The following is an 18,614-nucleotide window of genomic DNA, read 5'->3' on the forward strand; positions in this document are numbered from 1 at the left end:
TTCGTGATCACCTGATTTTTACTGTGCTGGTGCCCTTGTGCTGCGAGCACTCCAGACAGCCGCTCAAAAGTGGGACCATCCCTAACTGTTCCCATGAGCTCCTTTTCCTGGGATTCCTGAGTCAGATGGTCTAGAACCAGTCTTGCCTCTTCAGACCAGTTACTAGCCTTTCTTGGAGCCATTGTTCAAATGTGCTGTTTCCCTTCACTGCTAAACAAAACGACTGAATCTGCACTAGTCTGCCTGCACAATGTGCTTCAAGATTTGCGCCAGGTGCCTCAGGCTGACGATGTCACTGCCACGTCAGCAGCCTGACCCTTTAACATCCGCTTTCAGCCAGCTGCATTCAGTTGGTTGGGGGAGCCGCTGAGCTGATTATCCCTCTCCGAGGAGGGTTACGTAGCTCGCCTCAAGAGCACCTCCTGCACATTCAGTTGGCCTCAAAATCAGCCGCATATTGCCTAAGCGTGTGGCTTTACGTGCGGGGCAATTGGCCACCTGAAAGTGCCTATTGACTTCTCTGGTTTCTATTAGACCCCCCCCCCCCAGTCTTTCCTCTTCTCCTAATCTTGTTTCTCTTTTTTCCTCCAGCTGTCTTTGTCTCCTTCAATCTCTGCATTCACAGAGGACCCTTCCTTGATCAATTCTCACCTCTCCTCTCCTTGATCCATGTCCAATTATCACCTTTTCGTCTGTTGGTCTGTGCTCCTCCCTTTGCCCTTTCTTCTCTCCCCCCCCCCCCTCCCACCCCCAAGCCTTTTTAATTCTGGTACCTGTTTTTTTCCTCGTATCTTGAAGGACTCAGGCCTGAATTGTTTTGTACACCTCTATCCCTTTTGTGAGTCCTGTCTGGAAGTGCCTCCAGCATTTTTGCTTTTGCTACAATCAGTGTCTGTAGATTTTAAAATTTCACTGAGATAAAATTGTTTTTAGATGTCCAAAGGTATGGCCTTCATGCACTTCTTGATCAATCATCATCCTATTTAATGATAGGAAAGTTATGAGGAGTCGACTGTCTGCTGTTTCTTTCCATGCATATATTTGGTCTGAGCTGGTGAATGCGGTATTTAAATTTAAGATGTCTGGAAAAATAGTGTCCTCAAATTAGTGTTAAACTTGTCCATCTATCAGTGACAGTCATTTTAAAGATGTCAAAACTAATCAAAGAGATAACAAAATGTTGCATGTTGCTTGCCCTTGTGGTTTGTGATCTTGATGTGTGTGGAAGGGTTCAGCAGAACCTAATGGCAAAAAATTATCCAGAAGAAAACAGAGATGTAATTATCCAATACTTTTTTTTTGTTGTCTAGCAACAGAAATAACACAATCACAAAAGCAGCAGCCTCTCCCAAAGAGCAGTGGTGTGCCAACAAGGCAAAACAGAAAAATTGCATCACTCTGATCTTGGATGGAACAGACTTGTGGGATGGTCTTACACTTGGAAACAATTAAGATTTGACTTAGTTCAGCAGATGTTAGTTATTCAAGGCTGTTCAGTGGGATTGCCTGTACTTTTGTGAAGAGGCACTGTTTTTAACCTTGGAGTTGATCCGATGAAGGCTCAAGTTAATTTTGTTTTTCTGTGCTGATTCTTGGCTCGGAAGTTGTTAATGTGAACTGTGTTAAGACTGCCAAATCAGAAAGGTTGCTTTAAGTTGCCTCTAATTTTCATTGTTGTGTAAATTGTCCAACCACAGTATCAAATGTAATTGTGCTCTGGAAACAAGTTGTGACAGGTTAGTTCACTTGCAGTGCTGCAGAAATTTCACTTTGGGTCTCACCTTTTGTATAACTGAGAGGGTGATAATAGCCAAGTGTTTTGGAGTGAATTAAACCACTTTTGGAAATGAATCAAACCCTGCCTGATTAGCATTGGTTTCATGTCAGTTGTAAACTGCCATGAAATTCAAAATGTCTCAAAAGTATTCTTGTTAAATGCATTCTTTTGGCATTACATACTTCTGTATGCAATTGGAGGCAGAACTCCTTTCACACCACCAAATAAAGTGGGTTGTACTGGCCAATTTTAGTGGGTCTATAGTGGGTAATCTGGCAGAGGTAGTAAAGAATTAACTGAGGTCTGACTCTTGGTGGGGACAAGAGTCTGAGCCCAGCCAAGTTCACTTGTTGATCACTCTGTTGCAGTGTGATTGCTCAACCAGGTACCATTAGTGCTTGTGTGTGTCTGTCTTGTAGTATTTTAGGTAATCTTGAGATGATTTAAAACACTGGTTCGCACTGACAATTCCACCGGCCATCCTGTGAAATATAATATTTCACGGGGCTGCCTGCAGGGGTGTTAGTGAGCGGCCAGTGGAGCTGTCAGCGTGTAACTGTCCTTTAAATTGTCTCGAGGTGTGAGGTAAATTCACTGCCGTCAATTTACCACTGAGAAATTCATTAAAATATTCATATGTCGTCTGTTCGACGTATCCCAGAGTTGAGGTGCGTGCCAGTTCTGGACAACAGAGTTCTGGATTTTCAGAGACCAGGTTCACAGGAGATACGAACTAGTGCACCCTCTCACCCAGACATTAGAGTTAGCCCTCTTGGGGTGACTGTTGGGCGAAGGAGGGAATACTCCTGGCAGTGTCTCCCAGACACCTGTGCTTTGTGCACACTTGTCAGGTTACTTAAAAATTCATTAAAAATTATGAACAATCAATTGTATTTCACCCATGGGCAAGGATGTGGTAGGAGGCAGGTGAGGTGCGCTCAAACCATCACCATGTGCTGAGTTGAAAGATCTGTGCTCACCCACAAGATGATGTAAATTGGTTGGAGGAGGGGAAGGGAAAGTGTCTGCAGTCCCTGGAGATGTGCCAGCTCTACCCTTTATTCAGCACAGCTTCTCCAGTGCTGAAGCTGAGGGTGCTCCTCCGTGGGCTTGCCTTCTATTTCCTCTGACCACTGACTGCAGAGAATAGTGGGAGGGGGATTGTTGGAGATCAGTCTGAAACTAGCATCCAGCTGTACATCCCTGAGAGGGGAGGAGGGGAGCAGTAATGGCGAACTCCTGCTCTTCATCACTCCCCCCCCCCCCCCACAGTGAGCATGGGGTGGCGAGGGGGTAGAACTAGTACAGGGAGCTGCAGGAGCAATGACCCAAGGACCCCTAATTTAAAGCTTTATTTATGGACAATAATTAAAAATTTGATGGTCAATGTTTTTTTTCCCCATTGGTGAATTCAAATTCACCAATCAGGTTAATGGTGAATTTGAAAGTCTCAACATTACTTAGCATTACATTGTGTTAGATATTGTATGTAAATAGTTGTAATACCTTATTGTTTAGGGAACAATGACAAGCTGGCCTGTGGGTTTGAACAGTGTGAATGAAGCCCACTGCTGTAGGTTTTTCCATGGTCTTTTATACAACGAGTGCATATGTGCTTTATTCCTACTATAATTTCACTGCGATGCGAGTACGTCACTTGTGACGTCACTGCTGGAGATGGGGACCTCCCTTAGATGAACCATTCCTGTGAATTCCTCCCATTCCTGTGAATGACTTGCTGAGTACTGCATGCCTGGTAAGTTTACCCACTTCCTGGGAGGGTTGGTAATGGGAAAGGGTACAACACCAAAATCAGGTCAACTGATTCCTGCTGATCTGTGCTGATCCCTTTTGCTCAGATGAGGCGATGTCCTTTTACTCCTTTCTAAGTAAAAGTCCATGTGCCTTTTTAAACACTAATTATATCGATCTCTACCACTTCCTCTGGTAGATCATTCCATGTAACAACCAACCTTGGAGGAAAAAGTTGCCTTTCAGATGCTTAAATGTCTTCCCTCTCACCTTAAAACCTATGGTCCTGGTTTTAGGCTCTCATCCTACCTACCCCCAAACTCCAGTTAAAAATGCTGTGGCTTTCTACCCTTTCTAAAGTCACCCCAACATTATCCAATGAGAATGAACCCATTCTGCCCTGTCCTTCCTGATAACTAAGGCCCTTCATTTTGGGCAACATCTTGATGACTCTTTCCTGCATTCCGTCCAAATCTACTTCAACCTTCCTGTAGGATGTCAACGAGAACTGTGTGCAATGCTCCAAGTACAGCCTAACCAATCTTTTGAATAGCTGCAACATGACATCTGAACTCTTGCACTTAGTATCTCCTTTCTAAATGTTTTGTTGCATAACCTGATTTGTGACCTCCTCACAATGCTCCAGTCAGGAGAACAATCCCTAGTCCTAGTGTAGAATTATTACTGGTGAGTTTTTGTGTGGGACAACCAAGGCTGGAAAGTGATCACGTTAATTATAAGCTTGGCTGATAAGCCTCCATCTTTCCTCTCAATGCAATCCTTGACACTCTCCCTGTCATTACAAACAGGCTGTGAATCCTAAGTATTGGTAAGGTGTAGCCTCCAAAAGCTGTTTGTATACTTGACCCATCTTGCCATATTCCTTGAGTATTTAGAACTGGGTTAGGATAAGAGGAAGGAGTTTTAAAGGGGATTTGAGAGCAAGGTTGTTTTATACAGATGGTAGTTGTAGCCAAAAGAGGTGGTAGAATCAGATACAATCGCTATATTTAACGATGACAGCCAACATGGGTGCAGAGAATTCCAAAAATTCATCACTTTGAATGAAGAAAATTCTCATTTGTGCGAAATAGTCTATTGCTTATTTTGAATCTGTGATAAAGTTCTGGACTTCTCGGCTGGAAGAAACATCTCCCCACACCTATCCTGTCAAATTGGGCATCCAAGCCCAGTGACTGGCACCTCCGTTGTGACTCTTTGCTATTGAAATATGCTGAGGCAGTTAGAAGGTTGAAGAAAGAATGTGCACTGAGAGATGGTGGGAGAAGCCTGGCTCCTTCTCTTTCATCATGCTGGTTCATGGTCCTTTGTATGAGCATTTAAATGCAAGAAGTAGCTTGTTCAGCTGTCACATGGAGCCAGCAGTATAATTGTGTGCAGTCTTGCACGGTTGCTGAACCATATCATTGCAAGATGAGGGAAATGGATGACCAGCTTGATTCAAGTCAATTATGACAAAAATTGCATTATTATACGAGCAATTTTGAAATGACTTTCATTTTATTTTGTGTACACGTGTGCATCACAGTTTGTGTACTGTAACAGTACCAGCAACCCAGGTTTGAATCAGACACTGTCTCTAAGAAGTTTAAGTTCTCCCTACATCAGCATGGGTTTCCTTCGGGTTCTTTGGTTTCCTCCCATCCTTAAATGTACAGGGGTTGTAGTTCAGTTGGGTATAATTGGGCGGCACAGGCTTGTCATCTGAACAGACCTGTTACTATGCTTTGTTTAAATTTAAAATGACCCTTAATTCTAAGAGAAATTCAACTGTTATGTACCATCGCACAACAATTGGGAAATAATTTTTTGGTGGATTTAAAACTTGAAGATGAGTGAGAATTATTGTGCCACTATATACAGTACTTGGGGAATGTGCCTGTTGCAATTTAATTTTAAAGGTGTTTGAAAATGTGTCTTTCACGCACCTGGTTTGGCCATAGTAGATAGATTCATGTAGCTGGATTTATTTTTACCATTGTTGGTATACCATTTCCTATCAGTTTTAGTCCTATCTGCTCAGCATCATCCACTGAAACTAATTAAGAGATTGCCTGATAAGTTGTGAGGACTACTTGTGTTGGCAGCTCTGCTCCCACTGCCGTCCAATACCTGGCTGTTGGTTTCTGTTCAGTGCTCGTCCACAGCATTTCCTTTCAGCTACAGGTTGTACGATGGAAGTTTATTCTTGTTTTATCTTCGTAAACGAGGACATTCTTTAAATATTGTTGTGTAGCTCAGCTCCTAATCCTGCATCACTTTTGTAATAGCAGTTATGTTAATGCTTCAGTTGTAGATGTATGGTGAGGTTGTGTTCAAGGTTTGCTCTTTTTCGCTATTTCAAAAGCAACACATTATGAAATTTAGTTTTTTTTCAGGTTCGTTGGATGATGTACTGGATTGTTTTTGCTCTTTATACAGTACTTGAAACTTTTGCAGATCTCACGATTGCATGGTAAGATTATAAAATAATACTTCTGAAATTTTCAGCTATTTTTTTAATGATTCTGGTAAATATTTAAGTTTTAAAACTATCAAAAACTTGCTTAGATGATTGTGATAAATCTGCATCCTTGACATTGAATATTGTAGAATGGTTTTCTGCTCGGGCATAAAATAAAACTCAATTTGATCCAAAGCCACCCTCAGATAGAGGACTTGGATTTTTTTAATATATTGGACATGTATGGTTTCAGGATGAATTACTATGCTCTGATTGAATCTGTCCTTCTGTTTGTAAAGAGCCATCCCAGCCCAAACAGCTTAAATAAAAAACATTTTTAAATATACTGGGGAACTTAAGCTTGGGTCTGGTAGTCAGGTTCTATTGCAGAGTACTTGAGGCCTGAAGTGAATGATAACACAATCTGTTTTGGTGGGTCTATTAATTTATCTGAACTCTCATATTTAGCAGCATGCAAATTGTTGCATATTTTGCAAGCATTTATGATTCTTTTCACCAGGAAACTGTACTGAATAAATAATATTTGTGAAATGCTTTATGGCTTGATTAATAAATTCTGCAAGATAAAAAGTGGTCCAATTTTATTTAGACTGCAATTATGTGGGCAAATGTTGGTGGGAGAGTTTACAAATATATTTTCAGTTAGGATGTAATAGTGGAAAAGAAAGGGTAGCCTAGGGATATTTTAGGTGTTCTGCCCAGATCAGATAGAATTTGGCTATGGATAAATGGCTGGCTCTTCTGGTTTGCAGTTCTAAAATTGAGAAATGTTCAGAATGTGACAAGTGTGTTAAGATTAAAATTAGCATCAACACTTGTTAATAGTCCAAATCTGGGTGGAATGTGGAAACAGTGAGCAGGATGTAGAATGGCCTTGAAATGGAAATAGGTTAAGTGAAGTGGTGGTGATGTGGGAAAATGTGAAGCCAACTACTTTATCCAAAAAAAATGTGAAGTAGACTTTTATAAATGGTGAGAACTTTGTTGTTCATAGGAACCCCAGTTTCCTTGCATGTGCATATTTTAATATAGCATGGTAAGGCACTTCTGATCCACAAAACCCGTGTCATCCAATTAACCTACCAAACCTGTTCGTTTGAGGGTGGGAGAATATTTAAAGTTTCGCCTACAAACACAGGAAGCAGTTTGGAAACCAAATGGTATACTGGATATTTATAGTAAAATTAAAGAATAAAAGCATTATTGAAGTTCTAGTGAATCCTAACCTTAATCTTGCATGTACAGTAGTTGAGTTTTCCTGACCAAGGAAAGTGTTGGTTGCAAGCGAAGGAAGGAATGTAACCAATGTTTACCAGGTTAATTTTGGATTTGGGGATAGATCTAGTTTCATGTTCTTGAGCATCTACTTTTCGCTGCCTGTGATGTTTAGCTTTTCATTCCACTTTAGACCTGTTTTTCATGTTCTTGCATCTTTCACCGATGGCTTGCACCTTTTTGATTAACCATGAGAATTTTGTGAGCCTCTTGTTTTTGTGCAAACCATCAATTTTTCATGGCTAACAGGATGTCATAAACTAGTTGCCTTGGAATAAATTGGAGGTTTCTTTGTTCTGTCCAGCAGTTGTGGTTCACTTTGTATTTCACTCCTGTAGTTCTGTCAAATCTTCCTCCAAACAGTTTGATTTCAACAAGCCCTTTTCATATCCTAATTAGTTTTGTAACTCTTAATTGGCCAACCTTGATTTTCTTTCCATTATTACCCATTTAGATGTTGGCCTTTGCTGTGGATTTATAATCCCATTGTGTTGCAGAATGTACATCTAATGGCCTTGCAATCTGTGGTGAACAACATCCTGGGACTGTGGTGATTTAAAAGTTTTCTATGCTTCCGTCTGTGAATGATTTAGCACATGGATAATGGAGATAACTGTGTGCAAGAATTTCCAAAAGAGATGTGAAAGCTTGTTCCACAAGGTCCAGAGAGTAAATCATTAATGTGAATAAAGGATTGTTTAAGATGGAGTGCTGTAGGGTCTTTTTGGGTTGGCAAGCTGTAACTGGTGGGTTGCCAAGGAGTTCCATTCTGGATCTTCAGCTATTTCCAGTCTATGTTAATGACTTGGGTATATTGTATCAGAAACACACTGATACAAAGAGGTGTGAAAGTAAACTTTAAGGAGATGGTTTCTTCCTGGAAAAACCTCTTCCATCTTGAACCATTTGAGGCCACTTGCTACATTATGGCAAATTAGGAAAGACAACTGTGACTGGGGCTACCTGATGATCGATCCTTTCCTAAAAGGTTCTTCATTAGTTGTGTAGTTTCATATGCATGCCTTGATATGAAACCACTGAGTAGATCTACAAACAAGTTTAGCCTGCTGCTCAAATTGAAACGTGCAGGAAGAATAATTTTGTAGCGGCAGCTACACCTGCTCCTGCAATAACACACACAACCAACGGGTTGAGCTCAGTGAGCAGACTGATTTATTGCAGGCTGCCTGGCTGGCCTTGTACTCCCAGCCCGGACCTGGCTGAGAACTGCGCTGGGGGCGCTGACGTCACCAGGGCGTCACGTGGGTCCCCAAGCGTGGGCTCCTATGCCCAGTGCAGAGGTCAAAAGAGAAACCCCCGACGTTGCCATTTTGGCTGGCTGCCCTGCTGCGTGTGTTACAAGCGGGACCGGTTCGCCTGCCTAACTGCGTGCCGCCACAGTTTAATATTTTTGTTGAGATTCCTGTGAAGCATTTTGGAATAACACTGCAACTTGTACTTTATAAATGAATCTCTATTAAATAGCACTGAATCCTATAAACTGATGAGTACAATAAGAGTTGTATATTAGAACAGGATCTTCTACAGATTCATTGTTGTGGATCCTTTAGAAACCTGACCAATGAAATGGTGCAGATCTTCTTATTGAAATGTTATTTCTGACATCTTTTATATTTTGAATCTGTGGCAGATTGTATAAGGGAACTACATGTCCAGATATTGCTTGTATTTTGGCACAGTTTTGAAATAGAATAGGGAATTTAGAGGAGATGGGTTTGGGGATATCAAAGAAATTCTTGTTGGTTCCTTTGGGTGGTTTCACTAAATTTAGCTTTACAATTGCTTGCCTTTGTATGCAGGTTTCCACTCTACTATGAACTTAAAGTTGCATTTGTTATTTGGTTGCTCTCTCCATATACACGAGGTGCAAGTGTACTTTACAGAAAGTTTCTGCATCCTCTTCTCTCAGCCCGTGAGCGAGTAAGTAATTCTACTGCTTTAACTTTCAAACATGGTTTCTGTTTTAAGTTGTCCATACTTTAACTGTGCTATTTTTGTGAAAGCATTTACAGTTGCTTGTTTAGTCTGCATCAATAAAAGTTCACTGGCATGAAATGCCACAGTACAGAAAGAAAGATCAGTTGCAATTTAAATCTGTCGGAAAACTTGGCTGATTTATAAAATTCAGGGCTGATCATTAAACTTTGGCATAACCCAAGATATTTAAAGATGCTGCATAGACTTTAATTGTTTTCAACGTTTTCAGTAACATTTATCTGTTCTAGCTTGTATTTTGGAAACAAATATTTGTTCTCTCTCAAAATAAGGTAGATCAATTACAGTAAAACTCAGATTATCTGAAATTGGATTCTCTGAAATCCTCAGTTTTCCAAAAGTTTTTTTAAAAATTGGATAAATGAGGATGTCTGAAACAATTTAGAAATTCTCATTTATCTGAAATATTTTTTGGAACCGAACTGACTAGGGTCCTTAAGCTCCTGGGCAGGAGCAGGACCCTCAGTCTCCCAGTATGAGTGGGGCCTTGGTGGGGAGGTGTCGGTGATTGGCAGTGGTCATTTTTTTTTGGTGAGAATTAAAGATTATTTTAATGCTTAAAAAGCCGCCTTGTTGTTTAAACACTGTGATTTTCTGTTGCTACTGGGCTCTTCCATTAAAAAAAAATTCTCTGAAAACATTTATCCAAAATGGGCCCGGTCCTGACCATTTCGGATTATCACATGTGCACTGTGAGAAATGCGCTCAATATTTGATTTAATATTGAAATTAATCAATTCCAAATTGTGGTTGCTGCAGGAAATTGACGACTACATCAGCCAAGCCAAAGATCGAAGTTATGATACCATGGTGAAATTTGGGAAGCAAAGTATAAACATAGCTGCAACTGCTGCTGTATCTGCTGCAGTCAAGGTGAGTAATCTGTACTCTTGACAAGTTTTAAAATATTTTTCCCATTTTCTGTAAATATATTCATACAATCTTTAAACTTTTGTACAAATCAAATATATTAAAGGTTTACAAAACAAAAATCCCCCCCCTCCCCCCAACAAATACAAAAATATAACTTCATGCACCGCCAGAGCTATTTTTTTTCAAGATTCTTTTTCTGGGACATCATACGTTTATGTAGATATATTGAAAGGTTAAATTTATAATTGGTCCCCTTCATAATCCAAGTATGGTTGCCATATCTTCATGAATGTCTTTTTTTTTAAAAGTTATGTAATCTTCTCCATGGCTCATCGAGCAATAAGTAGGGGAGAATCAGACTTCCATGTGATTGCTATACACTTAGCCACAGCTAGGACCACTAACAAATCAAATTTGAAATTATCAGTTTATTGATCACTTCCATAGTGTTGCCCAGAAAATACAGCTCTGGGTCATATATGAAGTCACTTTTGTTATTCTTGTTAATGTTTCACGATATGCCAGAATGATCTTACCTTCACACACGACCATGTAGAATGTAGGAAGGTTCCAATTTCAATGCCACACCTAAAGCACATTTCAGATTTCAATTTGAATAATTTTTGTGGTGTGAGATATAGTTGATGTAAGAAATTGTATTGTTCCAATCTTTTCTTTGCATTTATCGTTGGTGTCATTTTATCTAGACACCAATCAATCATTCTTCTGGTATTATAAGACCTAGATCTGACTCCCACCTCTCCCTTGACCTTAGCTTAGTGCTTTTGCCTTGCGTCCTAGTTATAAATTATAAGCGTATTTCTCAGCAAAAATATTCCCTCCACTTTGTTGATTGAGGGCGGGACACCATCTTTCTCGCAAAAGAGACCTTAACTGAAGAAAATAGTGGAAGGTTCCATTTGACAAATCTTTTTTTAAATTGTTCAAAGGACTTAAGTAGTCTTCATAACAGTCTTCAATATATCTACTTCCTTTTTCATACCAAATATATAGAATTATACTACCCAGGTTCATGAGCAATAGTTCATTCTGGCACAGTGGTGTTTTTGATGTTATCACCACTGTTTTTCTAATACACTCATTAACCTCATGCCATATTTTAATCATGTGTATTAAAATAGGCTTGTCTGGTTTTTAAAAATTAGTTTGGCATTCCATTTGTAAATAAAATCCTTTGCAGCCCCTTCCATCATTGTATGCAATCCCATTTGGATCCATGAGGGAGAGCTCTCTTCAGAAAAGCCCTTGAGTGGGCTTCTAGATCCTAGGTACTTTATTATTCCAAAGAAATTCTTATTATGACCATTAAGCATCCTTTTTTTAAAAAAAAAATCCTAGGCAAAGAAATAAGCAACAACTAGAAAAGGTTCTGCAGTCTTAGCATCACTTTCATTTTCACAAAGTTAATTTTCCCAATTAAAGTGATAAGCAGGTCCTTCCATCTTGGTAAATCTCTATTTTTCCAAGCAAAGGGGGATAGTTAAGCTTATATAAATATTGCAAATTGTTATCTACCATAAAAATATTTAATTCCTTCTAGTTTCCTTTTAAACTGGCTTCCTTTTTGATATCTTTCATAATCAAAACATGATAATGGCATGATTTTACTTTTTTTACAAATTAATTTTGTAACCTGAAACTCCATTGTGGTCTGTAGTTTGGTCAAATAATCGACTGGGTCAGATAAATATGACAGCACATCTTCAAATTGATTTTGGGCTCTTCCTGGCCAACTCTAAATCCCTTCATGTCTGGGTCCCTCCTTTATAATTTCTGCTGGCAGTTCAATCGCTTAGAAACAGTGGGCACCCCTGCCTGCTGGATCTACACAAAGGAAACATTGATAATATCTGTCCATTAGTTATAATTCTGGCCTGCGGCTTACGGTAAAGAGTTGTTATCCAATCAATAAATATTCGGTCCATTCCAAACTTTTCTAATACTTTAAATAAGAATAGCCATGCTAGCTGGTCAAATGCCTTTTCTCCATCTAGAGATACAGTTATACTTGGGTTCACTTTAAACTTAGCCAAATGAATTATATTAAATAGTCTGCCTAGATTGTCTCCAGAATCTTTTTTAACGAAGCCCACCTGATCCGGACTTATCAATTTAGATAGGTGTTGCCCTAGTCAATTAGCTAGTGATTTGGTCAAAATTTTGTAATCTGCATTTAACAAGGAAATAGGTCTATAAGAGGATGGTTTTTAGTGGATCTGTTTTTTGGTAGCACTCTAATAATAGCTGTTGAAAAGGATTTCAGGAGAGTCTGAGTCTCTACCGCCTGGTCTAACACATCAATAATATGAAGACTCAAAAGATGTACTCTGACAATTTAAAGAAATTGGTTAAATCCTTGCAGCTAAGATCTTTCCAAGGATACTGTGGGAAGCTAGCGGTGCCCTGGCTGACAGTGAGTACTCATCATGTACAGGTGAAGTGCCAGAAGACTGCCTTTATTGAAGGGCTTCAGGGAAAAGCCTGGAAATACAGGCTAATGAACCTGACATCCGTGGCTAGTAAATTACCAGTGAATAATCTAAGGACAAGATGTACTTGCTCCTGAATGGACAAAGGCTGATAAGGGACAGACAGCACAGTTTTGTAGTGAGAGGTCATTCTCACAAATCAGTTTTTTTTGAAGAGGTGACCACTAAAGTTGATGAGAGAAAAGCTATTGATGTGTATATATGGGTTTCAGCAAAATAAAGTTCTTCACGGTAAACTACTCCAGTAGGATAGCTCTGATGAGCTCTAAGGTGAGAAAGCAGAATGGATTGAAAACTGATTTTTTTTTGGGTAATGGTGAAAGGTTGTTAATTGGACTGGAGGCCTACGTCTTGTGGTGTGCAACATGGTTCACTGGTTGCCCCATTTCAGTTTATCTTTTTTATCAATGATGAAAATGTACATGGAAGGATTGGCAAATGTGAGGATGACATAGAAGTGTCTGGTGCAGGTAGTTCGAATCCATACTTTCAATTTCAAATTCGATCTTTTCTCGTGCTTGCGATATGCAGTACGTGTCTCTCTCAATGCTGGGCGATGGCAGCATTGTGCAAGAGTATCGAACAGCATACACTTTCGTGATCCTAACTCAACCATGTTTGCAGACTCTGTAATGATGGATTTTTCATTGTGGAATAAAGGTATTCAAAATTTAATTATTAAAAGTGCAAGTTTTTTGACTTGCAATGGGTTTGCCAGAATGCAACTCCATCGTAAGTTGAGAAGCACCTGTATTGTCAACTGAAGTCAATTACCAAAGATTACAGAGGTGGATAGAGGAATTTGGTAGAGTTGACGTGCAATATTTTGGGAGGTCCAACCTGGGTAGGACCTACACTGTGATTGGTAGGGATCTGGGAAGTATTTAGAGCAGATGTATCTCGGAATATGGACACATATTCTTGTAAAATTCTTGTGACACCCTTGTAAAATGGTGTCACAGGTAGTTAGGGTGGTCAAAAAGGATTTTGGCACATTAGCCATTATCAGACTGAGTATGAAAGTTTGGAGGTTATGATGCAGTTAGACAAGAAGTTGGTGAGGTCCCATTTTGAATCTTGTGTTCAGTTTTGATTACTGTGCTATAGAAAAGTTATCAAGCTGGAGAGGATGCAAAGAAGACTTGAGCCCTGAGCTTTAGAGAGGTTGAGGAGGTGGGGCTTTATTCCTTGGCGTGCAGAAGGATTGAGAGGTGATCTCATAAAGAGGCTGAAAAAAAATTCATGAGAGGATTAATTAGGAGAATGCACAGCCTTTTTACCAGAGTGGGTGAATCGGTAACTAGAAGATGGGGATTTAAGGTGAGAAGTAGGGAGACATTCAAAAAGAGCCTTGGGGATAACATTTAACACAGGGTGGTGGGTGTTTTGAACAGGCTGCTGGAGGAGGTGTCTCAGGTAGGTACTCCTGTATTGCAACGTTTCATTAAAAAAACAAATGGGATAGGTTTGGAAGAATATGGGCCAAATGCAGGCAGGCAAGACATTTTCGTCAGTGTGGGCAAGTTGGGCAGATTGGCCTGTTTCCATGCTGCATGGCTCTGACATTAAATCCCAGGTTTTGTAACATTTTTTTGGTGGTCAGCAGCATATAATCTAACTGCTTTCATTTTGTTGGTATGAGCATGCAAGGGAAAATGCATACCGTTTCACTCCTGCCTGGAGGCACGTCTGATGCAAGATGAAGGAAAAATGCACACTCCCTTGTTTATTAAATGTTGTACAGATAATCATTGTTAAAATTGAAGGCAAAAAAAATGAAAATGGGTAGAAAAAAATTTTTGTGAACATCCTTCTTAAACTCTCCTTTTACCCCAAATAGTTTTCTTAATTCTTTTAATATTACTTTTACATTTTTAAATATTGAATCTTTATTAAACCTCTTAATACTCCAGGAATTGATACACATTTAAGAATCTGGTTTAAAGCCATTGAATTTTAATTCTGCATTTGAGTTTTATTGAAATGTTAAATTGTTGGCTGACCTGTTTACCCTCTGTCTTAATTCTAACTTTGATATTGCTTTCTCTTGCCTATGTACTTGCAAACTGTCTTGCAGGAATTTAATTCAGCTTTCTGCTGTTGTACTGGCCCAGTCGAGTTGAGGTAATTAGACCATTAGTGTAAATGGATAACCACTGTAGTTATTTTTTTAAAGAACTGAGTGATTGGCACTAATTGACATTGCTCTAGGATGATTCCAATCAAATATAATTGTATGGTTGGCTTTTAAAGCTATTAACGGCATGCTTCCTGAAGGAAATCACAGAATTAATTATTTGAGTTGAGCCTTTGTTAAATACAGATTTTGGAATTTCAAACAGAATTTCAAAACTATACAAGTTGTATCCATCCAAAAATTGAAAATTTGAAAGTTATCAGAAAGGTGGAGAATGTTGGTTAAAGCAATTGTGGATGGTACTTACAATTGGAGTGGCCATGTTTTACTGCTGCAGTCTATCAACATGTATAAGTTTCTGACCTGATGTAAACCTTAACCCAGCTGTAGTCAACATCTATTTTGGAATTCATTGTTCGGAGTGGAAAACATTTGGTTATAAGCAACAAATGTTGTGATAGATTTTAAATTGGTGTTTCCCATTTAAACCATTCTAAGCTGATCTGAAGCTCTCTATGATCAGTATAATGTTCTTCCTTATTTCCTTAATTATAATACTAGTACTGGATTAAAAAAGTAACAAAACTGGTCTTTTTTTAAAATTAGATGGACTTAAATCCTCTGAACAGCATTAAAGGAAGAAAAGTTGCATGCAAATGAGCTGCTTTTTTTTTTGGCTTGTGGTTATCTTTCTTTCCATTTCATGATTAGATATTGACACCTGGTTTGGAATATTTATGGAGTGTGGGGTGGGGCAGTGGTGGAGAAGGGTGTTTCCTGTTGACTTTGTTTTAAATTCCACAGTTCTATATTTTGTCAGACAATTCACAAGAAATTCCTGAAATGGTATTTATTAGCCAGGATGAATGCATCTCCATAGGGTTTCTAATTGTTGAAGGAAGTGATGAACTCTTGATGCATGTTGAGTCAGTGGTGGTTTATCCCTTTGTCCATTCAGTTTATTCTGCACCACTGAAATGTGGGTGATAGAGTTGGGTATTTGACTAGGGTGGCCAAAACATCTCATTTCTGTCTCTTTTTCCAAAAGATTCTGGTATATGTATAAAAGACAGTGATCCTTGACTACATCAGGAATTGCTAATCCTATTTGTTACCTCCCTTTGGTTTGAGATTGTCATCCTCCATCAACACTGACTCCAAAGAGAATAGGAAATAAAAATGGCCCTTCTCAAGTTTCTCCTGCTTGATGCCCATCATATCCCATCGAGGATAAGGACGACTATTTCTGGCAATTGATGCATAAAGAATTTTAAAGAGAAATTACTGCGATTAAAGGTGAAAGCTTTGATCTCTTTCTGTGCAGAGTCAAGGTGCAATCACTGAGAAACTGAGGAGCTTAAGTATGCATGACTTAACAACAATACAAGGTGATGAGCCGGTTGGACACCATTCCTTAACTGGTGGTGCCAGTGCCAGAAAGAAGGTGAAACATTTGCCTCAGGAAGACTTCGGTAAGTGATTAAACCTTCCCAAAAGTCGTGCAGGTTTTGTGCAACTCTGTATTTATCTGAAAATTAAACTGGGAAGTTAGACTGATGAAGCCTGAGGGATTTTCTAGTTTATTTGGTGTGAGTGGCAGGGAAGAAATGAGGAATGGAGGAGTAACTAAGGTGAAGTAAAATTTTTGAACTTTCTACGGCAATACTCAGAAGAAAGATCTGGGTTTGATTTCTGGATCTGATTAAGATTTGTGACTAGTTTGGATGGCACGATCACAGCATTATTTGCTACTGAATTCTTTTCATCTTCTCAAAAGTACATGTCCCAAATATAAGAAGCAGAGCAAACAGTGAGGTGCCTTGGTCAGGCAGCATTCATAAGTAGAAATGTTTAGTGAATGTTTTGTTTTGGTTGGGAACCCTTCTTCTTTGGCTTGGCTTCGCGGACGAAGATTTATGGAGGGGTAATGTCCACGTCAGCTGCAGGCTCGTTTGTGGCTGACAAGTCCGATGCGGGACAGGCAGACACGGTTGCAGGGGAAAATTGGTTGGTTGGGGTTGGGTGTTGGGTTTTTCCTCCTTTGTCTTTTGTCAGTCCTACTCCTGGTTCTGCTTTCTGATAATGACTAATGCAGAGTTCACTCAATAATGTCTTGATTAAGTGATGCTTCACTCACTGTCAGTCCTCTCCCCACTTTCTTCTGTTACTTTCAGTTTGATTTTTTTTAAGCTGAATCTGTTGTGATCGCTTCATAGTTTGACACTGAGATGGTGTTGCCCCCTATTGAACAAAGGTGTAACTTTTACATGTTGGTGCATGGGTGCTCATAGAATTTAAACATTGAATGCATGGAAATTGGCTTCACCTACTTAGGTGTATGTCCTTACTCTCCTTTCCCCCCCCCCCCTCCCCACCCCAACCTGTTGTCAATAAACATTTCCTTAACATGACAAAGACATTAGTTTGAAAGTAATTGCAGGATGTAATCAATATGTCAACTAATGTCCCATTTTGTCTTTTAGCCAAGCAGTTTGATTATGATGATGTGGATAGTGAAGATCGATCAGAGGTTGAGCAAAATGGTGCTCATTCTGATGATGAGGTAATCACACAAAAGCTGCTTCAACGATCGCAGAGCCTTAAATTAAAACGAAAAGGTCAACGTAAAGAGGTAATTTTTTTCCCTCAGCCGTTTGTAACTGTGAATCATTTTCTGCTCTCATTGTTTTGATTTTTATTTTGTTGAAAGTATTGTGTACAAATTTTGATCAAGTTTTGTCCATCTCGAAGTGTTTTGTTGCAGTAATTTTCGATCTTATTTACTGAGTTTAAAAAAAAAAGGGTGATATTTGCAGTGCAAATATATAGCTGTTTTCCAGATTGAGATTGTTTCCCACAGTAAAGGCTGTGATCAAAAGATCTCATTAAGTTTAAGGCACTGATGAGATTTTTAAATGGATCCAATTTTAAGATGAGTTGAAAAAGAATGGAAGGGGAAACCATCATCTCCAAAGAGTTATAAGAAACGAAGTGAGAGAAATGAATACTCTTCACAGTGGGATTATGTGCAAGGAAGATGATTTTTGAATCCAGATTGGAGTTCAGAATTCCAGCACTTCACCCAACAAAGTGCTGGGACCATGAGGATCATGCTGTTTCTGTGGAGAAAGATACTGTTGCTGTTTCCAGTCAAAGACTTTTCGTCAGAACTAGGCAAAGTTAGAATTCAAACAAGGGTAAAGTTTCTCTGCAACTTTAGTGGGGAGGACAAAGAGCAAATGGTCTATGGTCTGGTGGAGTGGAGGAGCAGTTGGGTGCCACGTGCAGTGGTGCAGGCTCAGAGGGTGACCTAAGATTCTTCTGGAAGTTGGTGTTGAAGAGCGCGTCGAAAGAACCAAAGACTTGTTGATCCAAACCAAGGCTTTTTATTAACTAAAAGATTGGAGCACATCACAAGTAGGTCGACTAGTGCAGAATGACCCGGTCTGGCTAGGAGCAACCCTTTAAGACCTGCCAGTAGGTGTGGCTACACTCTCAGCCAATCACCGACATCCTACACTACCATCTGTACATATGTACATATACATATTGGTGATAGAATCTGTACTATCACAGGTGTGATTTGGAGTTGATAAATTTTGGAATACGGAAAATGAGCAGGATTATTTTACCATAATTGATATTTGGACATTGCTGGCAAGAACAGTACTTTTTATGGGATGCCACAGTGAGCATAACCCTATTACAGCACCAGTGATCTGGATTTGAATCCACCACTGTCTGCAAGTTCATACCCATGATCATGTGTGCTTCCTCCCATCTTCTAGA

The 18,614-nt window shown here is 39.4% G+C and overlaps 1 protein-coding gene across 6 annotated transcripts in view; it reads left to right on the forward strand.

Moving 5' to 3' along the window:
* The window catches only part of reep3b (receptor accessory protein 3b), an 88,046-nt gene that overhangs the window by 64,273 nt on the left and 5,159 nt on the right, over nt 1-18,614 (forward strand). For 3 of the 6 annotated variants that reach the window (XM_069900778.1, XM_069900779.1, XM_069900781.1), the window contains 5 exons: nt 5,929-6,005; nt 9,110-9,230; nt 10,065-10,178; nt 16,150-16,297; nt 17,309-17,457. In XM_069900778.1, the coding sequence (XP_069756879.1) occupies nt 5,929-6,005; nt 9,110-9,230; nt 10,065-10,178; nt 16,150-16,297; nt 17,309-17,457 (609 nt within the window). Of the gene's footprint in view, nt 1-3,315; nt 3,534-5,032; nt 5,110-5,928; nt 6,006-9,109; nt 9,231-10,064; nt 10,179-16,149; nt 16,298-17,308; nt 17,458-18,614 lie in introns of those variants that run through there. The other 3 variants (XM_069900780.1, XM_069900782.1, XM_069900783.1) reach the window with 3 other exon arrangements.

The sequence above is a fragment of the Narcine bancroftii genome, chromosome 10 (assembly GCF_036971445.1).
Source record: "Narcine bancroftii isolate sNarBan1 chromosome 10, sNarBan1.hap1, whole genome shotgun sequence".
Taxonomy (NCBI): Eukaryota; Metazoa; Chordata; class Chondrichthyes; order Torpediniformes; family Narcinidae; genus Narcine; species Narcine bancroftii.